At 47.1% G+C, this 20427-nt stretch overlaps 1 protein-coding gene across 13 annotated transcripts in view; it reads left to right on the top strand.

The window, feature by feature from the left end:
- LOC138746879 (neuronal-specific septin-3-like) overlaps positions 1-20427 on the top strand; it is a 294741-nt gene that overhangs the window by 112801 nt on the left and 161513 nt on the right. Inside the window, exon 1 of one of the 13 annotated variants that reach the window (XM_069905472.1) lies at positions 5717-5759. The exons of 9 other annotated variants lie outside the window; for them this stretch is intronic. In XM_069905472.1, the coding sequence (XP_069761573.1) occupies positions 5732-5759 (28 nt within the window). In that variant the 5' untranslated portion in view covers positions 5717-5731. Of the gene's footprint in view, positions 1-5716; positions 5760-10606; positions 10769-11005; positions 11082-12130; positions 12168-20427 lie in introns of those variants that run through there. 3 more of the 13 variants (XM_069905477.1, XM_069905470.1, XM_069905473.1) reach the window with 3 other exon arrangements.

Genomic DNA, 20427 nt, shown 5'->3' with positions numbered 1-20427 from the left:
GTACTGACTGTGGTCTTCCAATGGGAAAGTCAAGGATCCAGTTGCAGAGGGGAGTACAGAGGCCTAGAGTTTGTAGCTTCTTGATCAGCACTGAAGGAATAATGGTATTGAAGGCTGAGCTATATGGATGAAGATTTGAGGGGAGTGATTTTCAGACAGAGGGAGGAGGATATCTTCAACAAGTTGCCAGAAGAAGTGGTGGAGGTAGATACAATTGCACTGTTTAAATATTTGCAAGGTATTTACTTAGGAAAGGCATGGGGGAATATGGGCCAAACAGGGCAGGTGGGACTAGCGTGGATCACCACCATGGATGAGGTGGGCTGAAAGGACCCATTCCTGAGCTGTTCTAAATTTCTTGCAAAAAAGCAAGATACTTGGAATATGCAGAGGGGGTCTCTCCCCACCATAGGACATGGAACCTTGGTGTCTTTTTGCTTTTAAAATCTCCTCAAAATCAAATGAAGCTGGTCCCTGTTTGCCAATGCTAGGAAACACTTGACAATGTGGCAATTATTTATCACCAGTGATCATTAAGTAAAATTGAACTTGCACACAATGTAGAGCAGGGGTGTCAAACTCAAATTCACGGAGGGTCAAAATTAAAAACTTGGACTGAGTCGAGGGCCGAACTAAATATTTATTGAAAACTTTCAACAACATCTGCATGTTTTCTCTTCTTTCAACATATGTAATGTTAAACTTTTTCTTATTAAAATAAATGTTTAATAATAGTTTTGGATAAACTCTTTCCAGAAGCATTAACAAATGAGAAATAAAATATTCAATCAATAATATTTCTCTATAGAGGATTTGTCAAATGTTGCTAGTGTGCTGTCGAATAGTAAAATCTGAGGGCTATTGAGAATGTGGGAGAATAACATGATTCCTGAAACAATCAAATGGGTGACTGATTGTGAGCATGAACTCTAGCAGGGTTATTTGCCATGCCCTTTTTCCATTGGTACAGATATCCTTTGATTTACACACTTTTCAAGTTTTATGCCTAATGAGCTTGTATCCAGGTGCAGGACCATTTTTAACCAGGAATATATTTATCACTGTGACATGAAACTATTGGAAGATCGTTTTATCCTGAGATTAAAGTTCATAATCCTTACTCAGGCCTGTGTGCGGGAGGGTGGGGTTTGCGGGCGATCGGGTTGGACAACGACAGTGCGGGGGCATCGGCTCTCGCTGCAGGGCGGCATCTCGGTGGATCAGTGGCCCCGTCACCGTGAGTCGCGGGTTGGCCTGCGGCAGGGAGGGGGAGTGGGCAACGGTCCTGGTGAAGTCAGGCCCAAGGCCCCCGGTTCCGGGTGCTGGGAAGCGGCCTTGGCTTCCCCTGACACCGGCCAGGCCCCAAAACCAGAGTCCACGGTGAGACCCTGCAACGTAAACAGAGGAGGTGGGGGCGATTATCGGGCTGACGCCAATGCATTCTGGGATTGAAAGTATTAGCTGTGCATGCGCTATACTGGCGCGGCGGCCAGCGGGCCACCTCTAATACATTTTTGAAATGATTTTGTGGGCCAAGTATAATTATATTGCGGGCCAAATTTGGCCCACGGGCCAGAGTTTGACATGTGTGATCTAGAGGGTTGCCCAACCTTTTAATTATTAAATTCGACATGCAGCATGGTAACAAGACCATGTCAGCCCACAAGTCCACGTCACTCCATTAACTTTCACCCCCAGTGCATACTCATGGGCAGAAATGGCCTGTTACTGTGCTGTATGTCTAACTTTAAAATTAAAAGGTTGGCCACCTCTAAATCACTATTTTTTTCCTGATTTTAAAATATAACAACTTTCTCGCTTGATGGTTATTTTCCAAAGAATGGCTTGGATGGATGAATTTACCTATCAAATGCTTAATTCACATGATCCCCTCCCAGCATTCCCCCCCCCCCCCTCCCAATCCATCCAAGTTGCTGGCATCCTTTCTTCTGTCGCTCTCCTGCTTCCCTGCTCTGGAACTCCTCTTCACGCCTCACTTCAGCCTCTCACGCACCTTCTCCACATTGATGTCCTACTTCCTGTTTTTCCCCCCTCCCACCCATCACCGTTCTTGTGGCCTCACCCTAAACCTGCATCCTTTCGCCCACCTTTATCTCCGTGGTCCCTGCCTGGATCCAATGAAGTCGGATCAGAATTTATTGTCAGGATGTATCACGAAATTTGTTGTTTTGCGGCAGTATCACAGGGGTAAAAATTGCTGTAAATTACATTTTCAAAAGTAAATAAATTAATGCAAAATAAGAGAAAAAGTGAGGTAGAGTCTGTAGTTTACTGTCCATTCAGAAATCTGATGGAGGAGTGGAAGAAACTGTTGGGTGTTCATCTTCAGGCTCTTGTACCTCCTTCCAGATGGTAGCAGTGAGAAGAGGCAAGGCCTGGTCTTTGATGATGGGCTCTGCTTTCTTGAGACACCACCTCTTGTAGATGTCCTTAGAGGAGTGGACTAATACCCATGATGGCACTGGCTGAGTTCACAACTCTCTGAAGCTTCTTCCTGTCTGGTGCACTAGCACCTCTGTACCAGACAGTGATGCAACCAGTCAGAATGCTCTCCGCGGTACACCTGTAGAGACTTGGAGGCACACCAAATCTCCTCAAACTCCTAACGAAGTATAGCCACAGGTGAGCCTTATTCATGATTACATTGACATGAAGGCCCCAGGATAGATCTTCATAGATGTTGACATCCAGGAATTTGAAGTTCTTAACCCTTTCCAATATCGACCCCTCAAGGAGAATTGATTTGTGTTTTCCTAATTTCTCCTTCCTGGAGTCCACAATCAGTTCCTTGGTTTTGCTAAGATTGAGTGCAAGGTTCTTGTTGTGCTAGGAGGAGCATTTTGCACAAACCTCCATCCCTTATCTCAGAACAATGTAGTTTTTGACAGTATGCAATAGATTTCGGTGTCCACCACTCAACCAGCTGATCTATCTCACTCCTGTAGGCTTCCTCAAAGCCGTCGGATTCTGCCAACCACTGGGGTATCATTAGCCAGTTTGTAGATGGTATTTGACGTGCCCGGCCCCACAGTCATGGGTGTAGAGCAGTGGGCTAAGCACGGACCCTTGAAACGCACCTGTATCGATTGTCAGTGAGGACGAGATGTTGTTAGTGATTTGCACTGATGGTGGGTGATCTTCCGATGAGGAAGTTGCAGAGCCATGGAGTTGGAGCTTGCTGACCAGTACTGAGGATTGGTGGTGTTGAAAACTGAGCTGCAACCTCCTTCGAAGAAGACTGCAGAGCCCACCTCACTGACAAAAGGCAAAGGAGGAAAAAACCCAACACCCAACCCCAGCCCACCAATTTTCCCCTGCAACCGTGTCTGCCCGTCGGACTTGTCAGCCACCAACGAGCCTGCAGCTGACGTGGACATTTACCCCCTCCATAAATCTTCATCCGCGAAGCCAAGCCAAAGAAAAGAGAAACAAAGTGAGGGCAAGCACCTGAACTTGAGCCTCCCCTTTTGGGTGCAGAGCATCCAATGACAGCCAATTATAAACTCCCAGGCTTGTGGCAATCAGATACGATGGCAGAGTTGCTTTGTTATTGGCCTAGCATTTTAGTCTACTGACCTGGAGTCAAGAATTAATTTCCTACCGAAGTAATAAATGAATAAAATCTGAACGACCGAGTGTGTGTCAGTAATAATGACCATAGAACGACTGGATTTTTGGAGAAATAATGCTGGTTCGCTAATGTCACTCAGAGAAATCTGCCATTCGTACCTGGTTTGACCTATTTGTGAGTCCAGGCACATTAATGCGACTGATGCCTGCTCCTTAGTTCAAGGGCAATTAAGCATTAATAATCTATGTTGGCATTGTCTTCACATGGCACAAATGAATATACATTTGTTTAATTTCAGCATTGCCATTTCTTTTGGTATCCACGGGGCTCAAATGCAGCCAAATTACATTTCTCGTTGTTAAACTTCCATGATTTAGCTCACGACTGTTTTGAATGAGTGATTAGGAAGGTATTATTTTGAATCCTTTAAGAATCTGGGCAGTTTTCCTTCGTGTTTCACACTGTGATTGCATCTGGAGCATTTCGATGGGACTATTTTGCGAAATGATCCCATGTCTGCTCCGATTGAAGAAAGAGTGAAATTATTGCTCTGTTCAGTAGATGGCATCACTGTTTAATGAAAAGATATTTTATTTCACACAAGGAGGAGCATTTTGCACAAACCTCCATCCCTTATCTCAGAACAATGTAGTTTTTGACTGTATGCAATAGATTTCGGTGTCAATCACCATTGCCTGTTTTGCTGGAGTATTCCCAAAGGTTCCGTCCTTTATCCAATAAGCAGCCATAAGATATAGGAGCAGAAACAGGCCATTCAGCCCATCAAGTCTGCTCGGCAGTTCCAGCGTGAGCTGCTCCATTCTTTCACTCCCCTGCCTTCTCCCCATAACCTTTGATGCCTTGACTATTCGGATACCCGATCAATCCCTGCCTTAAATATACCCAACAACTTGGCTTACATGGCCACCCGCGGCAGCAAATTTCGGAGTTTCACCATTCTCTGGCTAGAGAAAATTCTTTTGCATCTCTGTTCTAAATAGGCACCCTTCAATCCTGAAGTTGTGCCCGAGAATCCCCTGCCATGGGCAACAACTTTGCCACATCTCCTCTGTCCAAGCCTTTCAATATTTGAAAAGCTTCTATGAGCTCTCCCCTCATTCTCTGAACCCCAAGGAGTACAGGCAAAGGGTTGTTAAATTTTCCTTCTACGGCAATCCCTACATTCCAGGAATCATTTTTGTGAATCTTCTCTGAACCCTCTCCAATCCTTTCTTAAATAAGGAGCCCAAAACTATAACCTGTACTCCAAGAGAGGCCTCACCAGTGCCTTACAAAGCCTCAGCATCACATCCCTGCTCTTATATCCTACTCCTTTAATACGATTGCGTTTGCCTTCGTCACCACTGACTCAACCTGGAGGTCAACCTTTAGGGTATCCTGCCTGAGGACACCCAAGTCCCTTTGCACCTCTGAATTTTGAATTTTCACCTCATTGAAGATGTTAATAAAACCCAGTGATGAAGCAAGTCAGTATCGTGACACAAAGTTGCATTTGATATTGGGTAGCAGAAGTTCCAATGTTTTAACACTTCATAACAATCAGCCCATTTATTGTATCAGTGCTATTAAAATTTGCACTAAAAAAAGGACATTTTTTTAAAAACTTGCATTTCTGCTGCACCTTCTCTGTTCCTTCCAGAACATCTGAGATTTATAGTCAATAAGATCATTTAAAAGTGTTTCCTTAGCCGTTTTCAAACTGCAGGTGAGCGGTGACCCTACTTTGTCCTGTTTAAATTCCCAGGAATTCAGGACCTCCCTGGTCTTTCACACTATGGTCCAAATTCCCAGGAATTTGTCCTCCTCGACAACTTGGTGGGGGGGGGTCCCGCCTCCAACCGATGGCGTGTTGCGCACTCACAGGAGTAAGTTCACCCCCATGTCTGTCCATCAGTCGGCCATTCATTAGCTCCCTCCTTCCCCCCATCACCAATGGCTGTGACCCCCCCCCCCCCCACGCTTCGGCACGTCACAATGGCACTATAATGCTGGATGAATGGCTGACTCTGTTTCCTATAATCCCTCATGCAGCTGGAACCACTCAGGGATATCCAGGTGCATGCAGGATTACGGTTAACGAGGACAGCCATTCATCCCGCACCGTGCTGCCGTCTCGTCATGCCGAGGCAGTCCGCTGTTTCAGGAGGTACCTTTTCATTTTAATCAGCATGCAAGGACTGACGAAACGAGGCTTCCCCCTGCCCGTCCATTTGCCTTTTCATACCCAAGGGAGAGGGTGGTCTGGGATCATTTCCCGGGGCCGCGGCCCGCGGACCCATTTAAAATTCCCAGGCTGACCTTTTCACACCGCAGGTCCACAGGAAGGTTCCTGGGAAAATTTCCCAAGCTTCTTCATTTTACACTGCAGTGTGAAAAGGCCTTATACAACACAGGAATTGAACATACACGGTAAGATCCCACAAGGCAGGAATCAACACAGCAAGACTACAGATTGATCATCTGTTTTCAGAATGTTAAAAGATGAGTAAACATTGGCAGGGACATCGGACCAAACTCTTCTGCAAAATGCTGCCTTTGGATGGTTTATGTTCACCCAAAAAAGCCACAGTTTCAATCTCTCAAAGCCGACACTTTCGACAGCAACTGAGATTTTGATGCTCGTCGCCCCCAACATGAATTTGAACCCAATGACTCAAGTGTTTGGCATTTGCCTCCAAAAATTGCAACACAGTCCCTAAATGAGTTTTATAGAAGGAAAGGAGTTCTTTAGTTTCTCGCTTTTAAGTGCTTCGTTGGTTATGAAGCTCCTTAGGATGACCTCTGAGGAACAAGAAAGGTGAAATTGAAATGCAAGTTTTTTTAAAAATGTGGTCAGGTTCTGCGGTCCCTTCCACCCCCATCGACATGATCTACTGGGATTTTTGTCTGGAGGGGGGTGCGCAAAATCATTAAGGATCTCTTCCATCTCACACACAATATCTTTCAGCTGCTCCGGTCGGGGAAGAGATACAGGAGCATTAGAGCCATCGCACCAGCCTCAGGAACACCTTCTTCCCACGGGCAGTGAGAACGCTGAACGACCAAAAGAACGGCTCACACTAACCATCCAAGACTCTCATGTTTACGAAACAATATTTATTTATTTGTATATATGAATACTTGTCCTGTGTTTGTCTGTGTCTTATGTCTGGTTGTGTGTCTGCATGCTTTACACCGAGGACCGGAGAATGCTGTTCGGTCAGGTTGTACTTGTGCAATCAGATGACAATAAAACTTGACAAGTTCTCAGCAATTCAAACTGGATTCAAGGTCAGTTTTCCCCAGACTCAAGGGCAATTTCTTTTCTGCCCTAATCAGATTCCTGGACGATCTTCACAACGGTAAAACTGTGTTGCCTTTGTTCTCTACCAACTCATCACTCTCTGGAACTCTGCACTTCTGTGTCTCACTGTATCATGTGTGCATCGACCACATGTGAGATGTCTGGCTGGACTGCTGTCAAAACAATCCCCTTGGCTGCATCTTTGTACATAAGAAGTAGCAGCAGGAGTAGGCCATCTTGCCTGTCGAGCCTCTTGCACCATTCATGGCTAGTCTGATGATAGTCTCATCTTCACCTATTTACCTCTCCCCATATCCCCTACTTTGTAAAACATCTATCCAATCTTGTCTTAGACATACGGAGGTAGCCTCCATTGCTTCAATGGGCAGCAAGTTCTCTAGATTCACAACCTCTGAGAAAAGCATCTCTGTCCTTAATCTACTACCCAGGATAATGTGGGTATGTCCCCTCGTTCTTGACTCCCCCACCAATGGGTACAACTTATCTCTGCCTTTTATAATTGTACATGTATAGATCTCCTCTCATTCTTCTAAATTAAAGGGAGTTCAGTCCCAGATGACTCGATCTCTCCTCAAAGGCTAACCCCCCTCATCTCTAGAGTCAACCTGGTGAACCTCCTCTGGGCCACCTCTAAAGCCTGTACATCCTTCCTCAAGGATGGAGACCAGAACTGCATGCAGTACTCCAGATGCGGGCTCACCAGTTCCTTGCACAATTGGAGCGTAACCTCCCTGCTCCTAGATCATTCTCTCCAGCAATGAAGGCCAACATTCCATTCACTTTCTTGATAGCCTCCTGCACCCACAAACCAACCTTTTGCAATTCATGCACAAGCCCTCCCAAGTCCTACTGCATGCAGCATTCTGAAATCGCTTGCTATTTAAATCAGTGGTTCTCAATGTTGGTAAATGTGAGGTTACCTATTTTGGAAGGAAGGTTCTTCTTTAAATCAGTGGTTCTCAACCTTTTTTTCCCACTCACATCCCACTTGAAGTAATCCCTATGCCGTCAGTCTCTGTGATTAGCAAGGGATTGCTTAGGGTGGGATGTGAGTGGAAAGAGAAAGGTTGAGAACCACTGATTTAAATATTAACCTTCCTTCTAGAAAACTTCACATTTTTCAACACAGTACGCCATCTGTCAGACCCTTGCCCACTCACTTAATCTCTCCCTATCTCTCTGCAGACTCTCTGTATTCTCCACTCAATTCTTAAGGTGATATGTGAGTGGAAAGAGAGAACCAGATTTAAATATTAACCTTCCTTCCAAAGTAGTTAACTTCACATTTTCCAACACAGTACTCCATCGGCCAGACCCTTGCCCACTCACTTAATCTCTCCCTATCTCTCTGCAGACTCTCTGTATTCTCCACTCAATTTGCGCTCCCACTCAATTTAGTGTCATCAGCGATCTTTAATGTCGATTGTGAACGGTCGTGGGCCGAGCCCCGACCCCTGCGGCACCCTCACTCACCACTGATGGCCAAGCCAACTAGAAAAAAAAGCACCCTGCACCCCAATTTCCTGCTTTCTGTTGGTTAACCAAACCTCTATCCATACTCAGACATCACCCCCAACTCTCTCCATCCTCATCTTCGACGTAAACCTTTAAAGCAGCACCTCGTGCAATAATGCACTTGAATTTGATAACATTGATCAAATGTTTATGTTGGGTCACATGTTTTAATTCCAGCCGGTGAAATCTTACTCCATAAAGCGCTAGGTGCAATTAAAAAGAGAGAATTTCTTTTTGGAGGGTTTATTCAAGCTTTCACTTGATCCTTTCGTATTTTTATTGGGTCATAGCACGACATTGAGTTTGAGGTTAAAATTTCAGATTACATTGGTTCGATTAGCAGTGGCGAGAAAATGTATAGCCATAACTTGGAAGAATGAAATTGAGTATTCAAAGATGGCGTGTGGAGATGACTGGAAAAGATAACTTATAATCAACGGAATAATTGATCAATTTTTGTTAAAGTATGGAGCCCGTATATGAAGTATACGGGTTTAGCATTTTTTTTCTTCCCGGATTGAGATGGCATCCTTCATGGTAATATCTATATGTTCACTCCTTTCTTTTCTTTTCTACTCTTTTCCTTTTGGGGTCGTTATCAGAGGGAAGGGAGGGAATGAGGGGAGAGAATTTTGTGCATTTGTAATTTGCACTTGCTTGGATGTTTTATTCTGAATAATAAATAAAATATACCAAAAAGAAAGCGAATTTCAGGCAGAGCCTGAATGGGGGCGCCTGGTTGGTGGGTTCTGTTCCCCCCCTCTCTCTCTCTCTCTCTTGACCCCCTCACTGAGACCCCCCGCCCCGCACGGAGACCCCCCCCCCACGAAAATAAAACTTGGCTCAATTCCCTTCCGAGGCCGGAGGTTCGCTCAAGGACTCCGCTCCTTCGCGCATTAATCATCGATTGGCCACTCGATTGAAACAAGATGTGAAGCTGCCAGCGATGTCCCACCTGACTGCGGGGGGTCTCCGTGCGGGGCGGGGGGTCTCAGTGAGGGGGTCAAGAGAGAGAGAGAGAGAGAGGGGGGGGAACGGAACCCTCCAACCAGGCGCCCCCATTCAGGCTCTGCCCTGCACCCCGCGGCGATCCTTTGACTGAGCCGGGAGTAGGAGACCCCTTTAACTCCCCACTGATGATGTGGGTTTTCTCCACCCCCCCCCCAAGAAAGGAACACCTCTCCCCAGGACCATATTCGCCCGTGCCTAATGCTCCCAGACCCAGACGCAGCCGTCTCTCTCGACTTGGGCGGCGGGTCATGTAACATCGAGTGCTGCTCGCTTGCTGTTCGTCCTCCCCCCCTCCTCTCCTCTCCTCCTCCCCCTCCTCCTCCCCCCCTCCTCTCCTCCTCCCCCCTCCTCTCCTCCTCCCCCACCCTCCTCCTCCCCCCCTCCTCCCCCCTCCTCTCCTCTCCTCCTCCCCCTCCTCTCCTCCTCCCCCACCCTCCTCCTCCCCCCCCTCCTCCTCCCCCCCCTCCTCCCCCCCTCCTCCCCCCTCCTCTCCTCTCCTCCTCCCCTCTCCTCTCCTCCTCCCCCCCACCCTCCTCCTCCCCCCTCCTCCTCCCCCCTCCCCTCCCCCCTCCCCTCCTCCTCCCCCCTCCCCTCCCCCCTCCCCTCCCCCCTCCCCTCCTCCTCCCCCTCCTCCCCCCCTCCCCCTCCCCCCCTCCCCTCCCCCCCTCCTCCCCCCCTCCTCCCTCCCCTCCCCCCTCCCCCCCCTCCCCCCCTCCTCCCCTCTCCCCTCCCCCCCCTCCCCTCCTCCTCCCTCCTCCCCTCCTCCTCCCCCTCCTCCTCCCCTCCTCCTCCCCCCTCCCCCTCCCCTCCCCCCTCCCCCTCCCCTCCCCCCTCGTCCCTCCCCCTGCCCCTCCCCCCCTCCCCCCCCTCCCCCCCCCTCCCCCCCTTCCCCCTCCCCCCCTCCCCCCCCTCCCCCCCTCCCCCCCCCTCCCCCCCCCTCCCCCCCTCCCCCCCCCTCCCCCCCTCCCCCCCCCTCCCCCCCTCCCCCCTCCCCCCCCTCCTCCCTCCCCCCTCCCCCCCCTCCTCCCTCCCCCCCCTCCTCCTCTCCTCCCCCCTCCTCTCCTCCCCCCCCTCCCCCCCCTCCCCCCTCCCCCCCCTCCTCCTCTCCTCCCCCCTCCTCTCCTCCCCCCTCCTCTCCTCCTCCTCCTCCCCCCCTCCCCGCCGCTCGCTGACTTCCTCTGGAGTGCAACTAGGGCAGCAGTTCGTTGCTTCCTGTTGCAGCCTGCCTGCCTGCCTGCCTGCGCTCCCCTTCCCCTCTTGGCGAGGCTCTCTTTTCTATTGCGAGCGCAGCGTCCACCGAGGGGACCGGCCGGACCTTCAAGCAGGTAAGTTGCGCTGCTCGTCGGCGTGAGTTGCTGCTCCCGTTCACCTCCTGGTTGATGCTCTCGTGAACTTTTATTCCTTTTAAAAAGAAAGCCACGGCTGGACGCCCGCCTGACATGAAGGACGATTCCCAGAAACTCGATACCAATCTTTAGAAACAACCTTGCACTCCAGTGATCTGCTTGAACTTGGGTTGGAACTAGAGCGGGGAGGAAGTAATATTTGCATTAGAACTTTCAATATCAGGTCGAGGGATGAGAAAGTTGCCAATAAACCCCTTTGTTGACCAACAAATATCCTGCAGTGGTAATAAAGGTGAGTTTATTGTCATACACATTGTCCTCGGTCCATGTGCCAGAAATTCTTACAAGCAGGTCCTGAAGATGAAAGATTATAATCTTGAATTAAGAGACAGTGAATACATTAAATAGAAAACAAATATTTACGGAAATCCTGGTGTTTTTTTTAAAGTGACTTGCAAAAGTTGAACGGTCTGGTAGCTTTGGAAAGAAACAGCTCTCGAACCTCCAGATGCTGGTTCTTCAGCCCTTCGCCCCCAAAGTGAGAAGAGGTTGTGACCAAGAGTGATGGGGGCGAGGAGGAGGGGGCTTTATGATGTTGGCGGCCGTCTTGAGGCATGCTGGCTAACCAGTGAATTGGCTTTTCAATACATGGGTTAAAAGAAGCTGTTCGCTCTGGTTATCTGCGTCCTTTCACACTAACCACCAGGCATCCCAGGGAAGAGGGGCGCCTATCCTCTACCAATTGGTCCCAGGATACCCCCCCCCCCCCCGTCCCTTTCACACTGGGCTAATCGGCCCTGGGGATGATCAACCCAACCTAGGTGGTCCACCCCCCCCCCCCCCCCCCCGCGGTGATCTGACGCCGTATATGGCCGTTAATTACTGGGATAAAGTGCCAGTGGGAATGGGGGGCCAGATCCTGTGATGGACCTGGCTACTTTGGATCCCTTCTGCAGCTTTCTGCATTCTTGGGCACTTGTATTGCCGAATCAGGCTGTGTTGCAAACCATCAGTCGATGAGGGTTACCTGCTGGTTGATGATGTCAAGATCTGATCAGTAATGGCAGTGTAGCCAGTGGTTTAAGGTCATGAACTAATTTGATGACTCTTCCAAATGGACTTCAAGACATTTTCAGCATCTCTTTGATATTAATAATACTGTCATTTATGGCTTCTGCTGCAATGAATGCTGTTTAATCATGATGTTATCAAAATGTGTGGGTGGGATTAATGTTGTACATCATCTGCTGTGTATGGAGTGGATGGGTAGAGAATCTAGCCCAGGATTTTGGGTTTGCATTCAAACTCGCTGGAGGTTGATGAGGTGACATCATTCTCTGGGACCTGATTGACAGCATGGGAAATCTTGGGGTTCCCAGTGAGTATAAAACCATTTAACAAGGCTGATAGTTTGTGAAATTAAAATGAAATTAATACTCTGGTAAAATGGCAATGATGTTGACACACCTGTGTCTATTGCTTATTCCACAGTGTTTATTCCCTCAAAATATGCTTTAAATATAAAAGTTTATTGTTGTACAATAAGGACCATTGCATTGAGCCAAGTGAGGTCTTGGTGCTTGTTTGAGAATTCTGACGATGAGATATCGTACTAAAACGACTTTGACAGTCTACTTGGGGAACCATGCAACATGATCCACTGTCTCCTGCAGAGCATCGAGCAGAATTGTGGTCAGATGTGCTTTTCTTCAGAAACTTTTCGACAAGAGACAGGTGGCGTGTTACGGTCCAATTGGATGGAAAATCTTCTGCAGCGACAAGGACGCAGCCAGTGCTATGGAGGCATCTGGAGGGCAGATGCCGGAATCTGGAGCAAAGAAGAGTCTGCTGGAGGAACAGTAGGTCGAGCAGCGTCAATGGGGATGACCACCTACCCCACCCCCACAGATGTTGCTTGGCCTGCTGAGTTCCTATCCTGTGCTAGGCCTCTTTCTGAATTCCTTTGCAAAACATGGGCAGGACCAGAGTACCAACCCACCGTTAACTCCCCTCATCATATGGGATTAATGTACCATCAAACGTTCCTCATATGCTAATCCCTTCACTCCAGAAATAATTCTTGTGTGGCAGGGATGGCGTAGCGGTTAGCAATCGGGACAGGGGTTCGAATCCCACTCTGTCTGCAAGGAGTTTGTTCATTCACCCTGTAGGCTTTTTCAGGTGCATTCTCCGCTAAGAATGCACCTGAAGAAGCAGAAGCGTCCCTTTAAATTGCAGTTCAGGTGGCAGCATTGAAAGCGCAGCGCTGGCCACCTGAAAGGACAGCTGCACCGGGATGCGCATCTGAGCGCATTCCGGCTCCTGTCCCTTGGGCTGTCAATTCAGGATGGCTGACTGTCAGCTGGGACAGCCAGCGCGGGCTATCAGTGCTGCTCCACTCTCTCCCCACTCACAAATTCAATCCCCACAATGTGGAGTGGTCGGCGTGGGCTGTCCCCACACTGATCCTGCTGCCCCACTCTCCCCACTCCCCCTCCTCCGGCGGGGGAGGAGGCCGGAGCACCAGTGGGTGAGTACGGGGGGGGGGCTGGAGCGGCCGGAGGGTGAGTATGGGGGCTGGAGCGGCCGGTGGGGGAGGAGGCTGGAGCACCGGTGGGGGGAGAAAGAGGCGCTCGAGTCGGGTACCACCATTGTTTCGGCCACCCCCCTTCTCCCCTGCCGGCCGCTCCTGTCCCCTTCTCCCCACTCCCGAAATCAGTCATGACTGTGTGGGGACAGCTCGCACCGGCCGCCCGACGGCGTGGGGACTGGGAGAGGAACGGTCAGACACCGGCCAGCTGACTGTCATCCAAATGCAGCCGCTTTTAGGTGGCTGCATTCAGACGGCTGGGGAGGCCACTGTGCTGCGGGGATTATCCCTCTTGGAGGAGGGTTACCAAACTCGCCTTGCAGGCGCCTCCTGCACACTCACTTGGCCTTCCCACAGCCGCATTTTGCCAAAATATGCGGCTTTACAAGTGGGCCAATTGGCCACCTGAAAATGCTTGTGACTGCGTGGGCTTTTCCCAAGGCTCTGATTTCTTCTCACTGTTCAAAATGTACTGCAGCCTGGCGGTGTAGGTTAATTGGGTGCTACAAACTTGTGGACCAAATAGCCTGTTACTATTCTGTATGTCTTGGACTTGGTTGGCTGTGTGGGAAAAGCTCAGACAGCATCTGTGAAGAGAGGAAGAGAGAGACACACACATAGTTACCAATTCAGATGAGTGACCTTGTGGTTTAATTTCATATTTCCATCATCTCCATCATTGACCTTTTGTTTGCAGAGAGATCGATATTGCACAGGATAACCAGGACAGAGACTTTAATCTTCTTTGGAAAAATTAATATGGGGGGGCAACATGCAGACAATGCATATGGGGCACAAGTTTAAAGTCTTATTTGAATCTTGCATTGGATCAGTCCATTGCTGGAACCACAGCCTAGATACACAAATCTCTGAATTAAACTTCATATTTATTAGTGGAAACTGCTAAACCACAGTGAAACTCAAAAACTAGATGCTAGAATCTTGAGCAAACAGTGAGAATTCAATGGATTAGGAAGCATCAGGTAGAAATGCTCAGAACTGGGTCCCAACCCAAAACTAACCATTTTTACCCGTGCCTGACTGCTGAGCTTCTCCAGCATCAGTGGTGGTTACTTCCAACACCACCCACAGATACTGCCCAACATCTGAGTTCCTTTAGCATCTTATTGTTTATTGCAGGGCAACTGTTGACACCAGTGATGTGGGAAATATGGTGATAAAACTAAGACCATAAGACATAGGATCAAAAATAGGCTATTTAGCCCATCAAGTCTGCCCCACCATTTAATCATGTGCTGATCCATTTTCTCACTCAGCCCCACTGCCCGGCCTTCTCCCCCAGAACCTTTGATGTCCTGGCTCATCAAGAACTTATCAATCTCTGCCTTAAATAATCTGGCCTCCCTCAGCACCTGTGGCAACAAGTTCCACCGATTTACCACCTCTGGTAAAGAAATTCCTCTGTTCTAAATGGACTCCCTTCAATGCTTGAGAATAGTGACTGGAAACATTAGTGTGGGAATTTTATTATTCTGAGAGCTAGTATAGATTTGGTGGGCTGAATGGCTTCCTTCCACATTGCAAGGAAACCTCTGGAAAAATCATTAGCCCCTTTTAAACTGAGCTCCTGGGTAGCCCTCCTGGGACTCGGGTGCAATTACTGGGACCAAGATGCTGGAAGCCCCTTTTAAATTGCAGGGGGATCGACCCATTAAATCACCAACCTGTGGACAAGGGGGGATCCCGACCCCACAATGACGTGTCATGTACTCGCCAGAAATACTGCCAGATGTTCGGATGCTGGCTGCCCGGTGACGTACACGTGCAAGCGCTGACGTCACTAGAATAAGCGTGTCGGCCATTTTCATTTTCAAATCGCCTGTGGATGCAACCTAGGTAAGTTTAACTGGGTTCCCCGACTACCTCTCTGGTAGGTCAGGGACCCGGTCAGATTCCGACGGGCACTAACCGGGTGCCAAATTGCCTGGTTGACCCCATTGCTACGGAGCTGGAAGCATTCATCATCATTAACGTAGTTCTCCTTGATGGCAGAATCATCCCATATACTGCATTATTGTGTGGCTAGGCTGCCCTCAGATGAGTTTATCCATGTTGTCATTGGTTCAAATATTAATTACATTGATTAAAAGTTAGTGCTTAGATTCATTCTTGTCCCTAGAGCATTGCAAAGGTAATTGGGACTGGGTTTCAGCCCATCTGCATTCATTACCAGCCAGCATAGCAAGGTAATGAGAATTGTTCACACACTGTTAGCGCTCATTAGAGAACAATACCCCAAATGCTTGATACTTTGGAAAAAACGTGTATTGCTCCCTGGTCAGTGAGTCTCAGAGCAATTGCACGACAATTATCACCCTGTTATGATCACATTTCACAGGACTTTAATGGTAGTTACAGTAAATGCAGCTCAGAACATGATGAACACTTCCCTCCCCCTCCAAGGACTTCATCTACATCTCCCACTGCCTGGGAAAGACGAGCAGCAGCATACTAAAGGAGTGTCACACTTTCTTCTTCCTTCTTCCAAGGCATCAAAAGTTATGAGCAGTGGGAAATGGCAGGGCAGGGCAGACTCAATGGGCTGAATAGCCTATTTCTGCTCCTATGGTCTCCCATCAGGGAGAAGGCTCTGACCAGCAGGCTCAAAGACAGTTTCTTCCCCGCAGTCACGAGGATCCTGAATGAACCCCATATCAGTGCTGGTACAACTTGATCTTCCCTTTCATTGTAATCCTATACACTGTAAATTGTGCTCTTGACGTGGCAGCTTGTAATGTTGCAGTGTTTGAAGGTTGACACCTCAAACACAACTCAAAATTATTAAGTCAAAAGTGTTCCCTGCCCTCCTCTATACATCTGAAACTTGGGCTACTTACAGCAGGCACCAGCAAGGTATCAGCTATGATCTGTATTGTGAAAATACAGAAATGGTGAGGTCTCGCAGCACTCCTAGGAGGTAAAGATATATAATCAAAGTTTCACGTCTGAGCCTCCCCTGAAGAAGGGCTCAGATCTCAAGTGTCGATTAAGCCTAATAGCCTGAATCTGCCTGAGTCTGTCTGATATCGGAAGCTAAGTAGGCTCAGGCCTGGTCAGTACTTGGAGGGGAGACCACCCAGGAACACAAGGGGCTTTGGTTTCTGTTGAGGGGGGCTGGACAAAGTGGAGTCACTCTGTCTGCCTTCTGATAGACAAAAGTTGAAGAACTTCATGTATGTTACATTCTAAATGTAGTATTACATGACAATAATGGAACCGTTACCTCCTATGGACGCCGCAAGACCTGCTGAGTTCCTCCAGCATTTCTGTGTTTTGTGTTTCTGCAGACTTTTGTGTTTCACTCCTCGATCAATGTTGCGTCCACAAATCCACAGTAAGGGGAAGAGAAGCGAGCATCCTCTCGCTGGCATTTGGCTTCCGATTCCATTCAGTCCACTCCATGGGGCAGGCCACTCACTTTGCATGCACAGTGCTGGACTCTGAGAAAGAATGCTTTATTCCAATCTCTGTCGTGCAAAGACGTTAGAGAAATCATATTTATTGAAGGGTGTTCTCAAAATTACCTTGTTTAAAAAATTGAATTCTGGGAATCCCTGGATCATGATGGCTCATGGTGGGTAAGTATTTGGTGCAGGACAGAGAATCCTTGTGTTAGATGCACAGTGAATATCAGCATGAATGGAGCGAACCAACTCAAAAATTACCCATTCCCCATCCTTCAAGTGCCCCACCTGTGAAAAATCTCTGAATTCAATATTGGCCACATCAGAACCGATAGGACTAGAGTTGAAAGCAAGTTATCCTTGGTCAATTTTCTGGCTATAAATTAAACCTGCAGAAGAGATAAATATTTGTTTTGAACTCTTCCTGTTCCTTCAATTCCTCTGTCCCTTTTAAAATTGTTAAAAATCAATTTAACTATCGAGGCATTACAATTACTAAAATGTTTAATAATTTGTTAAGGAGAATCTTCTTTCTTGTTATGTTCAGAAGTCCCTACCTCAATGGTCTCCTCTTCCGATGACTTTAATTGGGCGTGTTAATATTATCAAATTGAATATTTTGTCTAATTCATCTTTCAAGCTCCACCAATTTTGGTTTCAAAATCCTTTTTTGACTCATTAGATTCTCTTGTTTGCAAAAATGAGCATCCCCGCCTCAAAAAAAATCCTTCAAAAATGGAGGTTTGGCATGACCTAATTTTAGATTTTAATAGTAATCGATCTATTCCTACTTGGATTCATCATTAACGAATACCAAGGTGCTTCAAGATGGATTGACCTCGATATTAAGTCTACTGAAAGGTATTCTCAACCTTCGCTACTGAGAGCACCCTTACCTTTTTTGGCTTCCAAGCTAACTGATAATTTGGTTTGAATTACACAATTTGAAAATTTGGTTAGAAAATATTTTGGTTACCGTATTGATTATCTCTATTCTACGCAACTCCTTTTTTCCACCTTCAGTCCAGGATATCGGTTATACTCAATGGCAACCAATCTTTTCTAGATCTGTATATTGAGCAAAATTTGGCTTATTTTGAACAATTAACTTTAAAATACCTAAGCATTTTCTTTTGTTATCTACAGATCAGGAGCTTCTTAAATTCTGCGATATTGTGGCTTCTCCAGGATTTAGAATTTAATTTTATTTTGAAAGTGTACTATTTTAAACCTCATAAAGGATGGCCCTTTATTGAATTACTTTCAAGATCTAGGGATCGTTCTCTGGGTGGTATTAAGAAATTACGGGAATAAGACTTTTCAACAACCATTTGCTGAAATTACATGGGATTCCTTTTTGAAACGTGTTCACTCATCTCCTTGTGCTACCCACTCATTCATTTAATATAACGTAGTCCATCGAGTGCACTTTTGTAAGGTTCAATTAGCTAAATTTTATCCTAATATTTCCTGTAAATATGATACCACTTTAAGTGATCCCTTACTAATCACAGAGCACCTATGGCATAGGGAATACTTAAAGTGGTATGGGAGTGGAAATAAAATGTTTGAAAACCACTTCTTTAGAGGAATATGGAGCAGAAGGTATCAGCTTATGTCGACTTGGTTAGCATGGACGAGTTGGGCCCAGTGGCCTGTTTCTCAGCTGTACCACTATGCTTCTCTCTTTGATGAAGGACTTGTGTTGTAACAGACAGTACCAGCCCATGAGTACTCCTCCTTGTTGATGGAAAAGCTGTTACAAAGTGGACCATGTGGTAGTGAAGGTTTAGTCAGAAGCAAAGGATCTCTTAGTTTGTGAACTAAAACCATGTTTCTCATTTTATTTTGTATCCAATTCAGTTGCAGAAAGGAAAGTGAAACATTTGCAAACAGATGGAAGAGTGAAAGTCTGCCTGATGCTGTGATTGAAGTTTGATATAAAAAAAAACTAATGCTGGAGGAACTCAGCAGGTCTTGGAAGAAAAGATATAGAAGCGACGTTTCAGGTCTGAGCCCTTCCTCAAGGTATAGAAGAAAGGCTCAGGCCTGAAATGCCGTTTATCTCTATTTACCTCCTATTGGTGCTATGAGACCTGCTGAGCTCCGCCAGCATTTCTCTGCTTTGAATACTTTTTCAAACATTTCCGATAAAATTGCATAACCAACGATAATGCTTGCACTTTAAAATTTTGTATACTTCTGTAATTTAGCCTAAAGTCTGTTTCGACTTGCGTCAAGCTGATTTTTATGAGGAACCACGTGATTAAGAGGAAGTCGTGCTGGGGGCTTTTAGGTTCCACTCACTTCGTGGCGACAGTCATCCCAAACTGAGCCTTCTCCTCATCAGCGGCTTTTGCTTTTCTCGGGCACATTTTATCCAAGGGAAGATAAATATTAGTAGCCAAAATCAGAAACAATTGCATAATCTGGGGGGAAAAAGGGGGAACGTTTGCTTTTTAAAAAAATTTTAGAAGAGGGGTGCCATTTGCCAAGCTTCCACCCTCTGCAGTATTTGCCTTGACCCTGGTACTTGCGTGGGCCAGGAGTGGAAAAGGCCGTCATCATTGCTGTAACATTGCCAGGCCGGAGGCGAAAGGTTGAAAGGCGACCTGGGCCAGTGCTTTTTGTTTCCAGAGCTCGGCACTGCCAAAGGTCCCAGTGTGAAGTGATGAGGAAAGGGTGTTAATAGAACGAACCACCAATCTAGGAAGATGCTGATGTTTTATTTGGCAGGAAGCTCAAGTTTCTTTTACCAAAGCAGCTAACTGTTGCTTCCTAGAAATTGTTCAATTTGAAATATTTAGAAACCTCTTTAAACCGATCAAGGCCTAAAAAAGAGTTAGGGCGGGGAAGGGGGAAAGATTGGCGATGGGCAGTGAGAGAAACATTGAAATGCCAGAAGAGAGAGTTTATTCTTGATTGGTCTTCCTACATTGTATTCCTGTCCTGTGTGTCTCAGCGGGATAATCTCTGTGACTGTAGTTCATAAGACGAGCCAATGAAGGGTTTTCCTGTACTGTTGTTTCCAGTGTATTGGGCATGGGGTTTGAATTAGCTCCAACACATTTTATTTCCATTCAGATGCATCACATTATGATTTGGAAAACGTGTCGATTTCTTGTTTTGCCTGCCCTCCAACAGTTACTCAAGTGTGGAGACGGTTACTGATCTCAGTCAGATACCGAACCGATATATTGATTTTTGACAGTGAAATGCTGGAGGGACTGAATCCATCCATGTTCATTCCAGCCAAACAAAGAAAAGAGAGAAACTTAAAACAAACCCTACTCCCCAACTCCCAGTCTGTAACTTTGTCAGTCATGGTGTCTGAAATGCTGATCCAGGTACCCTCCAGTGAAGCAAGCCTGCAAATGCTGTGACTGTAGCAATTACACAAAAGGTGCTGGAGAAAGTCCCGCAGTGTCCACAAGAGACAAAGATGTATAACCAACTTTTTTGGGCCTGATTCCTCCATCGAGTTATGAGCGAAAAGCGGGCAGGTGCCGGAATTTAAAAAAAAAGGTGGAGGGAGGAGGGAAGAAGGGGCGGGGCGGGGGGGAGGAGTGCTGACCAACAGCCAAGAGACCATGGGAGGTCAGGGGAGAAAAGCTGAGAATTGA

Source organism: Narcine bancroftii, chromosome 12 (assembly GCF_036971445.1).
Source record: "Narcine bancroftii isolate sNarBan1 chromosome 12, sNarBan1.hap1, whole genome shotgun sequence".
In the NCBI taxonomy this organism is placed as follows: Eukaryota; Metazoa; Chordata; class Chondrichthyes; order Torpediniformes; family Narcinidae; genus Narcine; species Narcine bancroftii.
Note: the sequence above shows the minus strand (reverse complement) of the source record. Positions and strands in the feature narration are given on the sequence as shown.